At 41.3% G+C, this 19,459-nt stretch overlaps 1 protein-coding gene across 4 annotated transcripts in view; it reads left to right on the top strand.

The window, feature by feature from the left end:
- Nucleotides 1–19,459, top strand: part of DSP (desmoplakin) — a 60,100-nt gene that overhangs the window by 13,908 nt on the left and 26,733 nt on the right. For all 4 annotated transcript variants that reach the window (XM_066579287.1, XM_066579288.1, XM_066579286.1 and 1 more), the window contains exons 2-5: nt 14,057–14,153; nt 15,475–15,623; nt 15,754–15,922; nt 19,282–19,410. In XM_066579287.1, coding sequence (XP_066435384.1) covers nt 14,057–14,153; nt 15,475–15,623; nt 15,754–15,922; nt 19,282–19,410 — 544 coding nt within the window. The remainder of the gene's footprint in view (nt 1–14,056; nt 14,154–15,474; nt 15,624–15,753; nt 15,923–19,281; nt 19,411–19,459) is intronic.

Here is a 19,459-nt window from a genome sequence, read left to right as displayed (position 1 = left end):
TTCTCCATCTAGAATCCATAGCGGGCCTGATTTTCCCTGTGGACATGAGGCCTTAGGGGGCCCATAAGGCCTCTCTTCTCCATATAGGGTGCCCAGTACTATGAATAAAGCATTATATTTGGGGACCATGTTACAGATTTTTCTGGGTCCCAGAAGCTTCAAGTTACGCCTCTGTGTCAGAGCTCGGACCCGCCAGACAATCCCGTGGTTCGCCAGACTCATCCTGAATGTACAGTATATTGCTATGAGATAATCCTCCTTTAATCAGCCGCTATAAAGTAAACCATCTCTGGATTCATGCAGCCGCTGCCTCTTCAGGCACTTGTACTCTGCATGGTAGGTGGCATTTCTAGAGTCTTGTATTGGTCTTTTCCCTTTCCCTTTGTCATGTGTCAGTCAAGCATACATATTTGTACACCTAATATAATTCCCAGGGCTCGTCTATGCTCATACTCAATCAACATTGAATGAACACTAACAAAAAAATGACAAAAAAATTCCAGCAAAAAAATGTTCCCTAATCTTCTTCTTTACTTAAATTCTGTTTTTCTGATATTACATTTAACTGCATCCCGCCACAGGACATAAGGGGTGTGGATTGGGAAGCAGTTCCTGCAATTGGAAGTAAGCTTACACCCCATGGATGGCTCAGAAAGAGAGCCCGCAGCAGTAGCCAGCTGTGACTGACAGCCGGCCACCCACTGTAGCAGCGGGGATCGGTGAGGACACTGATCCTCACTGTTAACTCCTTACAAGCTCAATCAATGTTGGTTATGACATGTAAAGGGTTCACAGAGGGAGGGCGAAAGGCCAATGCATTACCGTGGCAACTGGACGCCATCTGCTATGGCCTATGATTGATAACAATATTGCAGTACAGAAGTATTATCATAGCGATCATATGTCCACAGGTTCAAGTCCCGTACGAGGATATAAAAAGGGGGTTTTATTGTGCAAAATTCAACACTTAAAAAAAAAAAACGCTGCATGATTTACTCTGTAAAAAAAGAATTTATCGTAAAACAATGGCAGAATTCATGTTTTCTCTCCCTTCTCGCCCATATGTTATACGTACCAAAAAATGGTACAGATAGTCCCCTACTTGCGAACATTCGACTTTCGCAAGATACGAACAATCTGTCCTGCACAGTATGATGTAATGCTATGGCATTACATCATACTGTTCAGGGAACGGGCAGGCTACTATCAAGCCTGATAGAAGCCTGTCCGGTCAGATCGCGGGGCACTGTGCGGTTGATGGGCAGCCGGGGGCCTTCTGAAAGGCCCTAGGGCTGTCTATGCAGAGCGCCTATCAAGCCGTGCGCTTAGACACAGATAGTTTGGTTATGTTTGCGATCGAAATGCCCGTTCACACGCGTGTTACACCCTTCCGTAGGATAGAATGGCAATTAAATACCTAATTAAGGCGAGCTGCCTTCTTTCCCAGCGTTGTACGCAGGGTAACTCCCTCCCCCTCCCTTTTTAAAGCTGCCATAGAATTCTGCGGCAGCTTCATGCTTAACATGGACAAAGATAGAACAAGACCTATATTTCTGCGGCAAAAACACGATCGTCTGAACGAATCTATTGAAATCAGTGCCTCCACTTCGTCGCATTATATGGGCGAGATTTTCACGTGTGGAAATGCCTCCGCAAATACGTTAGTCTGAATCCGCCGTGTGAACATGCCTTCATACTCACCTTTCCTGCTGTTTCCCCACTACATGCTGTGAGAGCCACCCCTGAATGCACCCGGCAGACTACTTGTGTGCGTGTATAGAATGAGATCACTTCTCCTCCCATTCTAAGTGTGCGTGCAAATAGTCCGCCGGATGACAGTGCGCAGGGACAGTGAGTACGAGACTCACATAATTGGATCCAGCATGTCCGCTCCTATGAGACCATAACTTTAGATCAGCATGAAATTAATCCCTTGTGTTTTCTGCAGGATTTCTATAAGACTATGTAGTTTCAGGAACATTCAGAAAATTCTGCAGACTAACTAACTAGTGGATCTCTCATCTACTCGTAGAACTCCCTTCTACATTTACAACCTCCCTTCCAAAAAAGTTTGGGTGCTGTGTAAAATGTAAATAAGTGTAAAGGAAAAAACGAATGCAATGATTTGGAAATATCATCTAACCATGTTTCATTCACAATAGAACATAGAAGAAGGGAAAGGGAAACCGTTTTCCATTTTGTTTAAAAAAAACAAAACATTTAGACATTGATGGCAGCAACACATCTGAAAAAAATTGGGACATGGTTAACAAAAGGCTGGAAAAGTAATATATACAAATGGAAAACAGCTGGAGAGTCAATTTTCTACTAAGTCACATGACTGTGTATGGAAAGAGCATGTTAGAGAGGCAGAGTCTCTCAGAAGCAAAGATGGTCAGAAGTTCACCAAACTGCATCTAAAAATTGTGAAAGACTCTTGAAGAAATGTTCCTCAATGTAAAATTATGAAGACTATGAATATCCTGTCTACAGTACGTAATATCATCAAAAGATTCAGAGAACCTGGAGATATGCATGTGCACAAAGGACAAGGCCGATGGTTAATATTGGATGCTAGAGATCTACGGGCCCTCAGGCGTCACTGCATTAAAAACAGGCGTGATTCTGTAATGCAAATCACTGCATGGGCTCAGGAATACTTCCAGAAATCACTGCCTGTGAAAGAAGATATAAAGCAACAAAATCCAGAAACGCCGACATCATCTTTGGGCCAAAGTTTATTTAAAATGGCCTAAAGCAAAATGGAAAACTGCTCTGAGGTCAGATGAATCAAAATTTGAAATTCATTTTGGAATTTCTGCAGACTCAAGAGGAGAGGGAGAGTCCAGCTTGTTATCAGCGCACAATTCAAAGGCCTGCATCTCTGATTTTATGGGGTTGCATTGGTGCCTATGGCAGGTGCAGATTACACATTTTGAAAGGCACTATCAATGCTAAGCCGTATATAGAGGTTTTAGAACAACATATGCTCCCATCCAGACAACGTCTCTTTCAGGGAAGGCCTTGCATATGTCAGCAAGACAATGCTAAACCACATACTGCGTCCATCACAACAGCATGGCTTCACAGATGAAGAGTCCGGGGGCTGAACTGGCCACCGGCAGTCCGAAACCGTCCAACAAGTGAAAACATTTGGCGCATTATGAAACAAAAAATTCAGCAAAGCCGGCCCAGGACTGTTGAATCCTACATCACGCAAGAATGGGGCAACATTCCCCTCTCAGAACTACAGCAATTGGTATCTTGACTTACAAACTGTTGTTAACACAAGCGAGGATGCTACACAATGGCAGTCATGGCCCTGTCCAACTTTTGTGAGATGTGTTGCTGCCATCAATTTCTAGATGAGCTTTTTTTTTTTTTAGATAAAATGGAAAAATGTCTCCCTCCCCCCCTTCTGATATGTTCTGTGTTCTACAGTGGATAAAATATGGTTAGAGGAGATTTCCAAATAATTGCATTCTTTTTTTTTTCTTTACATTTACTCTGCATGCCAATTTTTTGGAATTGGTGTTGTAGTGTTCTCTATATCTTTTGAACTAATATCATCTTTGAATTATTTCCAGGAAAGCCATTTTCAGTAACAGTAATTAGTGAGATATGACGTTTTTCATCAAATATTTGTTAAATCCTCCTCTCCAAACTAATACACTCCCTGCCTTCTGCACTACTGTGTTTCTATTGTTTATCAGCCAAGTCTGCTTTGGCAAGCCAACTTTAATGAACCTTTCCCGTTTTAATACCAGAAAACTCTTGCTTGTAAAATGAGAAGTTCTGATAGGATAGGGGACACACTTGGAACTGCAATTAATACAGTTTCCTAATAGGGCCCTAATTCGTAATGCAGTTTCCTAGTAGGGTCACCGTTAGTTTTTTTTAAAGCCCCATTTACAAGCAAGATTATCGCTCAAAATTCACTCAAATGCCCCCCCCCCTCTCCCCCGTCCCGCGTACCCCCCCCCCCCCCCCTCCTTTTAACCACCCCATACACTTTATTGCATATTAACGTAGTTGATGTTGAAGGTGATATCTGGCACGGAGTCAGTCAAGCATCCTCCCTTTCAATCAGCTCAAAATACAAGGAGCGGAGGAGAGTTTGCGGCGGGAGGCCGAGCCAGATGTTACAAATTGTTAATAAAATATTGTCTGAACTAACAATGAGACAACATAGGTTCGGGATGACTAAGAAACCATAACTCAATGTCTCACACCGTTTAAACAAAAAAAAAAAGAGGTTATAAATGTTTTTGTTAATTTTGTATAAAAACTCAAAATCTGTAACTAAATGTCTGTAATAGCAAAAATCTTTCAATAAAAAGTGATTTAATAAAAAAAAAAAAAAGTCACATATACTGCAGGTTAACCAATACACTATGTACTATTAAAATATTTTCTCTGACTAGTCCTTGCCAGAATAGAATGCTGCACTAAAAGGTACCGCAGTGCCAGATGAGATTCCTGCTTGGTGAAATAAATGTTGGATTATCATATTAAACTCATTAAAAACACACTGTAAAAAAAAAACAAAAAACATTCACTCAAATGATGTCTTTTGAGTGATAATCATTGCGTTTAAATGCTACCATTGATTGCTTTTTGTTCAAACGATGATTTTTAGTTGAGTTTAAAATCCATCATTCGGCCAGAGAGCTGAGTGCAGGGACCGCACACTATGATTCTCCACGGGATCGCTGATAACATTGTATTCCGCTGCAGTCCCGCGAAAGAATAAAGGGGCTGTATGTAGAGAACAGACCACCTGCTGTTCTCTGTATACAGCTCAGGAATACTCCTTTACATGCAAATTAAGGTAATTAGCTGCTAATGGGCATTAGTGTCCATTAGCAGCTTATGCAAAATGATCGCTCATACTGTCAATCATCCTATCTGTTGAATGAATTTTGAGCGATCATCTTTGCGTGTAAATGGGGCTTTACACAAAGCAATTTTCTCCGGTAGACAAGAACCAATCCTCAAGATTGGTGCTCGTCTACTACATCTTTACACAGGTCAATTCAGACACTACGAAGGTGTTTTCACACGTGTGGAATATTGACGTATGATGCACCTAAAGACGCAGAAAATTCTGCATATGCATGCGGGTTATGGAGTGGAAATCTGCAGTAACAGATCAAACTGAGCCTTTAGATTCGGCTTTAGGTGTGTCTTGCAGAAATATTCCTCCTTAGAGCCCTTTCACACGGGTGGAATCTTATCATATTCCGCCCACATGTCACAGTAAATTCCTACGGCTTTGTGCGGATTTTGATGTGGAATGAAAACTGCTTAGTTCAGCAAGTAATTCTGCATCAAAAATCTGCAATGACGCCGGCCAACGAGCATTTGTATCCCTGCATAAGTGAGCCGATGAACGAGCATTTGCTTGCCCGCTGGCTGATTGTTTGCACTTGCACGATTATTAGGCTGCGTAAAGCCCCTTATTCTATAGACAGTGTGTTGGCTATATGAGTGACCGTGCCAGGCAGTACATAGGCTGGGCTTTCATACACAACTATCAAACCTTCGCCTTAATTGCTGTCTATGACCACACCTGTATTTGCTTACTCAGAAATGTGCGAAGCTCATAAAATGTTTATGACTTATATAAGGGGTTTGTTAAGGAGTGACCCATGATGAAATGGCTTGCTGTTATTATTGAGGACGGCATTTATTGGGCTGAGGGAACACAAAGCACTTCTGTCATTTTGCCATTCATATAAAATACAAAGAATTTACATATGTCTGGAGGCAGATTTTTAAACTTCTGAGCCATAAGAGGGCCACCAACTATAATGCTTTATTCCTAATATTGGGCTCCCTATATGGAGAAGAGAGACTTTATGGGTGCCCTAAGGCTTGTGGGCCCGGGTGTGACTGCATCCGCTGCATCCCCTATACTTAGGCCCCTGTCTGGAGGTTCGGCTCTGTTCCTTCAAGCTTAGGGTCCCTTTACAGGGGACGATCTGTTTGGCGCAGATGCCTTTGTGAAAGTCAGTTAAACAAGCACCGATCTTTTTGATCGGTGCTCATCAAATGCCTGTTATTGAGGAGTGTAGAAGGATCCTAATGGACAAGGCTGTTTTAGAGTAGCGTCATACCTTCCATTCTCCGAGGCTCGTCAGCCTTGATAGACCCATTTTCAAATAGACTTTAACGAAACCTGACAGAATTAATTTATTTCTTTTTTCACTGGTGAGAATATTACTGCAGACTATGGAGCACAGTGCCAATGTGAGCAGAGCCTAAAAATGACAGATGCTATTCCTCCAGGAAAACCGGAAGGCCAATGTCTGGCGCTTTTCGGCTTTCTAACTTTTACAAGCAGGTGTACATTCAGACTTTGCATGTTAGTTTCAAGAGAATGGTTTTAAAAGTTAAAGGGGTTGTCCCGCGCCGAAATGGGTTGTTTTTTTTTTTAACCCCCCCCCCCCCCCCCCCCGTTCGGCACGAGACAACCCCGATGCAGGGGTTAAAAAAACAAACCGGAGAGTGCTTACCTGAATCCCGGCGGTCCGGCGTCTTCATACTCACCTGCTGAAGATGGCCGCCGGGGTCTGCTCCCTCCGTGGACCGCAGCTCTTCTGTGCGGTCCATTGCCGATTCCAGCCTCCTGATTGGCTGGAATCAGCACGTGACGGGGCGGAGCTACACGGAGCCGGCATTCTGCACGAGCCGCCCCATTGAAGACCGCAGAAGACCCGGACTGCGCAAGCGCGGCTAATTTGGCCATCGGAGGCCGAAAATTAGTCGGCACCATGGAGACGAGGACAACAGCAACGGAGCAGGTAAGTATAAAACTTTTTATAACTTCTGTATGGCTCATAATTAATGCACAATGTACATTACAAAGTGCATTAATATGGCCATACAGAAGTGTATAGACCCACTTGCTGCCGCGGGACAACCCCTTTAACTATTTCAGTGCTTATAAATCAGATTTTTTCTCTTTTCCAGTAGGGCTCATGTTACAGTTGTGGAAGGTTTTTAGTATTTCTTTACCAATCCTTTTCCTGAAATACATTAATTGCAGCTGGATTATAGCCGACCCAAAGCTTGTGGATGCATATTATGTAAAAACACATTACAGAGATTTAAGCAGGACTTGTTCAGGGTTATGTCTTAAGGAACATAACTGACCTAAGGAGTGAAGTTTCATTTTTATGCAGTTATTTTGTCCCAGGCTCCGAATTATACTGAGCAAAGAAGAAGCAGCTAGCTACATCCTCCTCCTCAATATCAACATTGAATGAAGGTTGCCAACGTGCTACTCTATAGGCTTTATATTAGAGTCAAGGTGGTCATCTATATAACACCCCTGATGAACATACAAGCAGTAAGTGAAATAAAAGGGGAACGTTCTTTCTCAGCGATGGACTGGCAGAGAGAGTGACAGATGACCAAAAAAATATCCCCATAGGAACTAATATGTTCTTGTTTGGTCCTTCGTACAATGAAGGCAAAAAAAAAAGCGTATCAACTTTGTTTGGCCACAAGTATGTAAAATTATATGACCGTCTTGTTCCCAGCATTATATTACAAAACATAATTTATTTTTTTTACTGGCAATGATAATGGTATTACTTCACCAGCGATGTCTTTTTTTTGTTTGAGGTTTAAAGGTTTTTGTTGTGCCCAGACCTTTGGAACATGGCAACTTAGTTTTCCATTGGCTTATATTGTATCTTCAAAAAGATATTTGCAGACCAATGAAAGATATCTTGGTTCAAAGAAAGTTTTTGTCCCTGATCAGAAGCATCAGTGACTGATATGGAAGTGTTTTTTGTTTTTTTTGTGCTGGAATCCGGTACACCTCATTGAAGAGACAGCTGGAGATAATACACTATGGCATGGCAATCTATATAGGGTTCCTACAGGCTGTACTGCCCGGCTTGAGTACTGAACTCTGTCTGGAAGCATTCTGTAGTAGAATTAATTTTTTTACAAGCTGGTATTGTATTTTTTACTCCCTTTTCTATACATGCATTTTTTTATGTTTTTGCTGAAATGTGGAGAAGCATTTGCAAAGTTCAAGATGAGGAGAGACAGTTTTTTTCTTTAAAGATACAGCAAGAAAACAATATGGGTCTGATCTTAGGAGAACCCTATTACAGTTGTAATCTCCATAAATGAAAATATTAGCAGCCTGACTAGTTGCTTGGGGCGCACTTAGAAATCAGCCCTTGTAAAAGACAGTGGGTGAAAATATATAGTCCTAATGATATTTTTTTGCTTTGGTCATTTTTTGAGTCTTCAGTAACCCTTGTTCTAAGTCATAGGCTGGGCTATAATGTAATGAAGTGACTGTATGGTGTTCTGAATATCTTTTTCCATATGAAAGTTAGGTTACTTCAAATTGTTTTAGATACCACTTAATGAATGCATCTTAAAAAGAATGGATAAACCAGCTAAGTACATACCTAACACAAGCCCCAATACAAATCATATACTCACAAAATGCAAGCAAAATGTTCTTAAAAAAAAAAGCAAAAAAAAAACCTTTACCCTACTTTTCAATCCTTGTAGAGTGTATTTGGGCTGCTTTATTTTTGATGTGAAACCACTGATGGTCATTATTGCCTATAGTTTGTATGTTTACAGTACATATGCTGATCAGCCATGGCAATAAATCCAGCTGTCTAATATTGGGTAGGTCCCTCTCATGCTGCTAAGAAAAACTTCTGGCTTATCAGAGAATTTGGAGGCCAAATTGACCCCAGTAAGCCGTAAGGTGGGCCCTCCATGGATTGGATTTGTTTTTCTATTACACCCCATTGATTCTCAATCTGATTGAAAGCTAGCAAATTCGAAAGTCAAGTCAACATTTGACCACTTTGTCATATTCCTCAAACCGCTCATGAACAATTCTTGCAGACGAGCCAGGGCACATTGTCTTGTTAGATCACTGCCATGAGGTAATACCTTAGCCGTGAAAGGGGTGTACTTGCCTGTGCAATCTTTATGTAGGTGTTTTGTGTCAAAGTAACATCTATATGAATACCAGGCCCAAGATTTCCCAGCAGAACATTACCCAGAGCATCACATTGCCTCCATAGACTTGTCTTCTTGACCTAGTTTGTGCACCCTGGTGCCATCTGTTCCCCAGGGACGTGGTGCACATTCATCAGGCATTCCACATGAAGTAAAGAAAACATAACCTATTGGACCAAACCACCTTTTCACACTGCTCCATGCTCAAGTTTTGATACTCACATGAACATTATAGTCACTATCGGCATTGAATAGAGGTCAACATGAGCACTTTGCTGGGTATGTGGTTACATAATCACAGACTGGTCAAAGTGTGAGGCACTGTGTGCTCTGAGAACTTCCAGTCATAGAAAATATTAACTTTTTCAGCAGTTTGTGATACAGTAGGTCTATTACAGAATCAGGCTAGATGCTTCACTCACCACACGCATCAACGAGCCTTGGGTGCTACAATACTGGTGCAGGCTCACCAGTTGTCTTTACTTGGACCACTTTTGGTAGGTACTAACTACTCCATGCTAGAAACAGCTCACAAGACCTGGCAGTCATCCAGGCATCACAATTTGACCCCTGTCAAAGTCTCTCAGATTATTACGCGTGCCCATTTTTCCTGCTTCCAACACCTCAACTGGAATGTACTACTCACTGTTATAACCAATCAGTGTACAGTAGACGATGCTAATAAGGATAACCAAGTTTCCATTAGTAATCATAATTAAAGGTTCAATGAAAATATTACAATTCACTTAGTAATAGAGAACTTATCTATTTGGTGAAAGTCTATACATTTACTACATCTGGTACCCAACCTACATTCATATTTTTTGGCTTCCAGTGATCGTGTAGCCCGGTAGATGGGCCTACGATAGGCATTACCCATGCTCAAGAATATAGCTGCTTATGTTAAGGTCTGACACCATATATATAATTATCAGCTTTCTCACTGCACTCCGTCATCCTTCAATGCTCTGTTGTCTTTATTACAAACGAAGGACTCTGTATTCCCCATCACTAAGAAGCTCGGTTGGACATTTTTTCCACTACTAGTGGAACTGGCCATAATGGGAGGCCTAGTGGTTGAGTATAAAGCATGGAAGTGTTTGCTTCTGTGAACTCATTTTGATACACCTTTCGTCTAGACCCATGCCCGATGACTTCAGACAGGTAGAATCCACCAAGAAAGCGATGATTTGACCCTTTACACAGACTACAATGAACTTGGATGATGATAAATGTCTGCCGTGTGTCTAGCTCCGGAGTTAGTCATGCACCACTCCTTTCTCTTTGCTCCAACATTCAGACTTTTTGTTTTACAGTCTTCTCTACCTTCTTCTATTTTTCTTCATATACTGGTCTACTGGTTTGTAATACTAATCAGTGGACTCCTCTTCTAATGCACGTATATGTATTTCGCACACCTTTTTCAATGAGTCAGCATAATTACTCTTTTGTTGAAGGAAAAATTATTACTTGCAAGCTGAGACACTGCACATATGAAATCACCTATACCCACCCATACCAGACGAGCACCGGCTTGCTCTGGCAAACAGATTAAAAGTTCTCACCGAGAAACGTAACAGACGCCTGGGAGAGGTAGCACTAAGGAGGGCATATTAATGTTGGATATCATTAGCAGCATTTATATAACTGATGATGTCGGAATTTGAGAAAACATGTTAATTTGGGGGCAATGTAAATGCTGTAGATTATACTGGTCTGTGAAAATGGTGCTCAACCCAATATACCTAATATACTACTGGTAAATAACTGGACTAGTTTCATCCTTCTATGGTGTTTAATGGTTCAGAACAGTGTAGTAGGGAATGTATTTTCATTTTTGAATTCCCATCCTGAGCAGTTCACACCTTCCAATTAGGTCTGCGCTGGTTTTACCGATTGCTCAGGTTCATAGACTCTTGCTTTCTGGTATGCAAGCCAACCGCAAGGAGCTCCAATTTCTAGTCCCATTAGTTTTCCAAGTTGTTAACAAGACACTCCTCCCAAGTAAAAATATTCTTTAATAGACCCCCATCCCAAGGATTTGCTATTTATTATATATATTTTATTCCCGGGATGCCGCAAAAGCCTTTGATTTGGTGGAACAGCTCTACCTTTGGGCAGCTCTAGTTTGGTTTTCCATCTTTTTTATTAAGTGGGTTAAGCTTCTCTGCTATAAACTAACCACTCGCATCTTGGTTAATGGACAACCATCTCCCTGATATTCACTTCAACATGGTTCCCAACAAGGATGCCCCACTCCCCACTGTTGTACCGGATAGTCATACAGCCATTGGCCACTCCGAATAGGAAGGAAGGATTTTATTTAAAAAAAACAAAAAACAAAAAATTTAATGGATTGAAGAAAATTAGCCTAAACACGGATAATACCCTTCTATTAGTTGCCTATCCTGTTGTGTCTCTGCAAAAGTTTCTACACTTAATTATGAAATTTGATTCGTTTTCCGGCTTGAAAATTAACTGGAGCAAATCTAGTATTTAACTCTTATATATATGTAGTGTACCTTCTAGACTGGCCATGTCTCAATCTATGTAATAATAAGATCCTGTTACACATCTGGACATATGGGTGTCTTACGTCAGTGCATGATTTTCATATATGATATACTCTAAACCAGGTAGAACATCACAATTCATTCCACTCTTGGAAAGATCCTTGCAATAGAACACTTAATGTTTAGAAGGTTATAACGCATTTGCTTTACTACATGCATCTCGGTGTTTAAAAAGGCTTTGTCACTTTCTCCTCACGTTAAGATCTGCCACTACCTTAGATGGAACTTGTCACGCAGAGTGTTAAGGCAGCAGAAATGCGGTCCTAAGCTCTCGCTCACGACCTGAAGGTTGTGAGCTCAATCCTTTCATAGTTCAGGTAGCCGACTCAAGCTTGACTCAACCTTCCATCCTTCCGAGGTCGGTAAAATAAGTACCCAGCTTGGTGGTGGGGGAATAAATAAATGACCTGAAAGCACTGCGGAATAAGTTGGCGCTATACAAATAACAACGATTTATTTTTATGTTATTTTACTTTTATGCTGTCCTTAATGAGGGCAGCATAAAACAGGGACAGACCTGCTGATTTCAACAGTCTGTCTCTTATGAGTTAATGTGCAATGGTTTTAAGAACTTGCAGCTTGATCCTGCAGTTCTCGGAAAGAGCTGAGTCCAGTTTATTCAGGAGTCCTGGTAGTCTCGCCCCGATTGACAGCCGTCTAGATATTATACTGAGAAGACTGCCAATCACAATGGGTGGGTGAGTCTAGCAGCAACGCAAGTAAAAACTGGACTCGTCTCTTGTTGGGAACTGCTGAAACAAGCTGTAAGTTCTTAGGAACCCCATAAGTGAAAGACTACTGAAATGTGTGAGTCTGTCACTACTTTCTCCCGCCCTCAGTGAGGACATGACGGGTTCCCTTTACCTGAAAATATCTCCCTGTACCTGAAACATTTCTTATTTATTTAAGGTGTTACTGCTGTTCTGATTCTGGTGCATTATATTTGGCATTCAGTATGCAAATTAGCTTCGAAAGGGCCAACTGGACAGCAACAATCTCCGTAAAGGCTCATGTCCACGGCACACGTGGATTCCATACAGGGAAATCCCTCACATAATCCACCCATGCCGGAAGCCAGTGAGCCCTGCTTACCTGTTTTTCCTGGCTGTGGCGTCCGCTCAGATCCTTCCACTTCTGGGTCTGCTGTACTGCACATGGTGCTTAATGCTTGCCGTCAGACATGCACAGTACAGAATTTTTTCTTTCTTTTTTTTTTTTCTTAAATCCCCTGCGGATCCACAGCATGCTTCTCTATGGGTGGCTTGATTTGCGGATCTCCTGCACGGGTGCCCTGTGTGGATTCCACAGATCAAACACACCCGCGGACATTGGGCCTTAGTAAAAATATAAGTTAAAGGCACATTAAAATTCTGTAAGCACAATAACCGAGCCTGACAGATGCCGGATTACCCAATATTTTAAATAGTTTAGACAATCCTATAGAATATCTAAAAGCTACTTAGTTGCTTTAATGCGAGGCGTCCCATTTGGTCTCTAGGTGCAGAATCTTCTGCTTCTTGTCTTTTTGAAGGGTCTACATTATGTTCCAGTTCTGTGCAAGCAATAAACAAAGGACTACAGAATTTCTAGACTAGTAGAAGCCATGTACACGAATAAGCTTTACCCAATGTGCTTTTTGTTAATGTAACCATTGTTTTTAGACAGTTTGGGGCTGGAAAGACATTTTTTGTTTGCACATCTCCACAAAATGATAACTTTTTTAATAAGGGCTCCCCTGTATACATGAAATATATCCAATCAGATCAATCTATGTATCCTGAATTTTAAGCTAATGTATGTTAATAAATTAGACTTATTAAGTCTTTACAGTTGCAGTAATTTCATCAGTAGGCCAATGTTGCAGTGTGTTTGGGCTGAAAACAAATTCAATGGGGAAAAAGCCAAAAAAAGCGGGGTTAATATTCATTATTTCCAGGCATGTTGACAAAGATGACCATCGCTGAAAGTGATAGGTTCCAGTCAGGGGCGTAACTATAGAGGATGCAGGGGTTGCGGTTGCACCCGGCCCCTGGAGCCTTAGGGGCCCATAAGGCCTCTCTTCTCCATATAGGGAGCACAGTACTATGAATAAAGCATTATAGTTGGGGGCCCTGTTACAGGTTTTACATTGGGGCCCGGAAGCTCCAAGTTACGCCTCTGGTTCCAGTCATACTAGAGTAAATCCTGATAGATTGAGTAGCTGTATGATTACTCACATTTCTGTGAATTACCTTGTCCATTTTGAATATTATTCAGACATAACTTGAATAATAACATAACTAGGCCCCAGTGCAAAATCTGTAACCGGAAACCCACCTACCATGTGCCATGTATATTGCTGGTGCCCTTACATGTGGTTTCAGGGCCCGGGTGCAGTGTCTACCTCTATGGTCCTTACAGTTACACCCGTGATGTTACTTTCTCAATGTCCTTACAATAAGTTACTAATGTACTTCTATGTTTTATTCTTTCAGACAAATTGGGACAATGTCCCGCCGTCCAAACACCGTCCAAGACATGCTTCAACACATTTCCGATAGTTTAATCCGCGCTGAACTGATTGCAGCCCCGGTATGTATTACAAAAGTATATTATATATGACTTGGAATAAATCCCTACCAGCCGATGAGTTATTTAATTTGTCATTCAGTTGTATAATAATAATTTGCGCCATATTGGACTTTGGGCTAAGCTAAACAAAGAACATTGATTTCAAAACTTCTAAGTATTCCCTCACATGCTGTACTTACTAGTTAAATTATATGTATACTGTACTTTGCCTTATTAAATGTCCTGGATGACATAATTAATTAATACATTCACAGATAGATATACTTATTATACCAATGTTTTTGTCCTTTTCGGTGTGGCCATTGGCATTCGGCAAATTTTACAGGCAGAGAGCAGTAGACAGTAATTGTGGGTATTTGGGTAGTACTTAGTAGCATCAGTGTAGACTATATGGCACATTTGTCGTTCCCACTTTAGAGTTATTTTTTGCCATGGCCAATTAATATATGGTGGCATTATAGTCTTACTTTCCTGCAGGGCCTAACGGAAGACATTCCCAAATTAGTCACATAGGTTTGCTGAGCCTCCCTTACTTTAGCTATGGATCTTTCCGTACAGGGGTTGTCTCAGTGTGAACCATCTGATTGCAATGGGAAAGCAGCCGACTCATAACTATTAGTCCATTGTATTCTTAGGATGGCCATATGCATTAGATATAGATTTCCGACTTTCTCCCAATGGCAGATGAGGATCAGGCAGTTGGATCTAGATTAGTAGGAGTAGCTGATCATCTAATATCTACAATGTCTTCCCAACTCTCTCCCGATGGCAGTTGCCCCATCCTTTTGTTCTTGAGTGATAAGGTACCGGTTTTCCCCTCTAGCTATACACAAGACATAACGATGTTCAGCCAAGTGTACATATGTATGGGGGAGTTGGAAGAGAGAGGCGTTAGCCAAACGAGTGTTCAGCCAACAGTATTTTATGCACTTGTAGACTATAATTGGGCGTATTACACATCTAATACGCACCAAAATAAGACATGCTGCAGTTTTTTCACGTGCGTTATACGCACATGTGAAAACACTGGTCCTAGCAGCCCAATATAAATCAATGGGGTAATGTGCATTTAGAATACGCTTGTGTGAGTGAGCCCTATCTGAGGGATGCGTGGACACACACTTGTATGGGGAATTTGAGATCATTTTGATTAATTTTAAATTCTTGAGATACAATAATAATTGCCTGATAATAGATTATCCAATCTTTTTATTATTTTGACCTTTTTATGATTTTTACAGTGTGAAACTGATTTTCACTGCATCCGCTTATATCACGTCAGCTGTAATACAACCTGTAATATAGGCATTTTCTTTTCCAGGAACTGAAATATGGAGATGGTAGTCAGCTTGTTCGTAACAGAGAACTGGAAGAATGTCTTGGAGGAGCCCAGGAGGAGATGGAGATGGTTGAAGTCCTCATCAAGGAGTTGAGACTCGCGGGACAGCCATGTGACTCCTACCACAGAAAGTATGGCCATACAAAACCTAGCAGTCTTGATATTTTGTTTGCCAAATGGGGAAAAATAAAGAGGAAATTGGTGAACGAAATGTAATGGGATTTGTATGGATTGTCAAGGAAAAAACTTTGTATTTTGTAGATTGCTCCAGCTTTATGACCAAATGCGCGCCCTTGACAAAGCCATCCATGGTCCACGCATGCGCAAGGGATCTAAAGGGGGTGGATTTTCTTCTCAGAGTGGCTCTGGATGGGATGATTACACTAAGAGGATCACTACAGAAACATTAAATCAAATTCGTCAGCAAAGGGTGAGTGGAGATTTGCTTGGTCCAAAACAAGAAAATTGTACTCAAACCTCTTCTAACCTTTATTCTACAGGAATAAAAAGTCTTGCTAGACGCTATCTTGCGTACGTTGTGGTAAAAATCTGGTCGTGGCATTAGCCCCCAGAGTACCATAAACTAAGTTCTGGTGCTGTTAGGCGAGGTGACGGGAAGCCGGATGATGTACTTTTTCTATTCGCCCGCTCTTTGGTTCCCACCATTTGAAATCTATGCAGCACACCAAAAATCTGGCTCTAATTTTTAGAGTTCCGTGTTCGCGCTCTTTCATAGACTCGTATAGGACAGCGTGCGCAGAGGACTCTGGAAAGAGTCAGATTTTCGTGCACCATGCGGACTTCGGCGTCGGGAACCAGGAAGCGAGTGTCACCTCCTCTAACAGCACCATAAGTCTGTTTATGATACTTTACACAGGTGACGGGTTTCCTTTATGAAGTTCCAGCTATTTTGTCTCCACATGATTGCAAAAGCTTAAAGTCCTATGTGGTTGTGGATGTGAAATGGCTGCTCTTCTTGGAAATCAGCCACAATGCCCGTGGATGGAGGTGTGCCGTATTACAGCAAGTTACTTCATCGCAGAATCTACCGCTCTAAATTATGTATTAGTTTGTTCTCTCTGTCTCCGGACTGTTGTACATTCACAAAGAGAAAAACGGGCAAACGCCTTAATGAAAGAATAGGTGATTTAAGCATTTTTGAAATGGGTTTTATCAGCCTATTCTGTGCATTTTACTTCTCTTTAGCTATATAGAGGGAAGGACTGTATAGACGGTGACCTGGGACTAAGTAACGAAAATGGTGTGCAGTGGTGGAAGGGGTTAGTACAGTTAGAACTCGGAGAATTAATAGGGATACACTTAATATAAAAAATAACCAAAATCTTCTAAACTGTTCGGTCAACTGCATTAAAAACTGCTTCTGCCTTCTTCTCTGGGTCCTCGGCTGTCCGACAACCGAGGACCTGACAGCTAAGGGCCCGACCTGCTCCTGCTTGAGTGCAGCAGCAGAAGCTTTAATCCTGTGTCGTAGTTCTGCTATCTGCCACGATTAAAGCCGAGCACCAAGTTCCGTAAACTTACCGTGCTTGGTCCTTGAAGGGTTAAACTGCTATAACAAGAAGGCAGCAATGAAGCATTAAAAAGCTATAAAGAAAAAAATAAATTATGTAAAAAGAAGATAAAAGCAGCAAACGTGAAGGCAGAGGGATTAATTGCCAGAGAGAGTAAAACTAACCCTAAATTGTTCTTCAGTTCTATAAATAGTAAAAAGATTAATACTGAATGTGTCGGCTCTTTAATAAATAATGTAGGAAAAATTGTAGAGGGCGATGAGGAGAAAACAAATCAATTAAATAGCTTTTTCTATTGTGAATACACAAAGGAAAAAAAAAAGTAAGTTGATGTGCAGAGTGATAAAGTAAACTCTCTCCACTAAATGTTACTAGTCTGACCCAGGAAGAAGTGCAGAGCCGTCTGTAAAAAATCAAAATGGACAAATCGCCGGGTCCCGATGTCATACACCCCATAGTTCTAAGGGAATTAAGTAATGTGATAGATAGAAGCTTGTTTCTTATATTTAAGGACTCTATAGTGACCCGGTCTGTTCCATTGGATTGGCACATAACAAGTGTGGTGCTAATATTCAAAAAGGGGTTGAAATATTAACCTGGAAACTACAGGCCTGTAAGTCTTACTTCTGTTGTGGGTAAAATGTTTGAAGCGATGCTATCCTGGATTAACTCAAGGGAAGTAGCTGTATAACTCCGTATCAGCATGGGTTTATGAGAGATCGCTCCCGTTAAGCCAACCTGATCAGTGTCTACGAGGAGGTAAGTTCTAGACTGGACCGGGAAGAGCCACTGGATCTTGAGTATCTAGACTTTTCTAAAGTGTTTGATACTGTGCCGCATAAAAGGTTGGTATATAAAATGGGAATGCTTGGTCCAGGCAAGAATGTTTGTAAGTGGGTAAGTAACTGGTCAGTGATAGAAAGCAGAGGGTGATTATAAATGGTACATACTCAGATTGGGTCACTGTTACTAGTGGGGTACCACAGGGGGCAGTATTGGGCCCTATTTTTAATATATTTATTAATAACCTGGTAGAAGGATCGTGCAGTAAAATAGCAATATTTGCTGATGATGCAAAACGGTGGATATTAATTAACACAAGAGAGACCGAATGCGGTTGCAAGAGGATCTGGGGGCAGAACAGTGGCAAATGAGGTTTAACACTGATAAATGTAAGGTTCTGCACATGGGCAAGGAAATACATGTCACCATTACACACTAAATGGGAAACCACTGGGGAACACTGACATGGAAAAGAACTTGGGGGTTTTAGTTAACTGTAAGCTTAACTGAAGCAACCAGTGTCAGGCAGCTGCTGCCAAGGCAAATAGGACCATGGGGTGCATCAAAAGAGGTCTAGGGGCACATGATGAGAACATTGTTCTTCCTCTTTACAAGTCTCTGGTCAGACCACACAGGGAATACTGCAGACAGTTTTGGGCACTGGTACTCAAGAAGGACATATCAGAGCTTGAGCGGGTACAAAGGGGGGCAACTAAAGAAATAAATGGAATGGGCGGACTACAATACCCAGAGAGGTGATCAAAATTGGGGTCATTTAGTTTAGAAAAAAAGGCGGCTGAGGGGCGACCTAATAACTATATATAAATATATCCGGGGACAATACAGAGATCTCTCCTGTCCTCTATTATACCCAGGACTGTGACTGTAACAAGGGGGCGCCCTCTACATCTAGAGGAAAGAAGGATTCTACACCGACATAGAAGGGGGTTCTTTACTGTATTTCCTTTTGGATGTTTAAAAAAAAAATCGCACTCGCATGCCATGATATTTACGTGTGAGTGCAAAGTGATATTTACCATTGAAACAATTGTGAGTACTTGCGATTTTTTTTTTTTAATTTTTTTTTTTAATTAATTTATTTTTTTCATGCGTGAAAAATCGCAAGTATATAGATGCAATGTGCTTTTATAAGCAGTAACGCATCGTGCTTGCATCCAGAATTGTAAGTTTGAGAGTACAGCATTGGTCCGAGTTTCTCAGCCCAAAATCGTATGCGCCGGTGTGAATGCACCCTTGCAGGGACTGTAGTGCTTCCACAACTCGCATAACACAACTTGGATTATATGGTGCTTTCCAAACTGTTATAAATCTCTGTTAATGAAATCCAACGCTAGCTGGAGCCATTCTGAAGCTGCTACATGAAGTCCTTCTCATTGGGACTGATCCCAGAAAATCTTGCAGGAACTAAAAGTCTTTGTTCATTTTTAACTTTGTTTTTTCCTTCTCAATTTAGCGCCAAATGGAAACCACTGATTGGGGGTTTGATGCCGCTTCCGTAGAACAACAGATTGGTAACCACCGAAAATTCCACAATGCCATTGCTGACTACCGGTGGGAGCTGGACAAAATCAAAGTAGATCTGGTAATTAATCAATATCATTTATAAGTCTGCCACAAGTCAACGCGACACC

This window comes from Eleutherodactylus coqui, chromosome 9 (genome assembly GCF_035609145.1).
Source record: "Eleutherodactylus coqui strain aEleCoq1 chromosome 9, aEleCoq1.hap1, whole genome shotgun sequence".
NCBI classification, from domain to species: Eukaryota; Metazoa; Chordata; class Amphibia; order Anura; family Eleutherodactylidae; genus Eleutherodactylus; species Eleutherodactylus coqui.
Note: the sequence above shows the minus strand (reverse complement) of the source record. Positions and strands in the feature narration are given on the sequence as shown.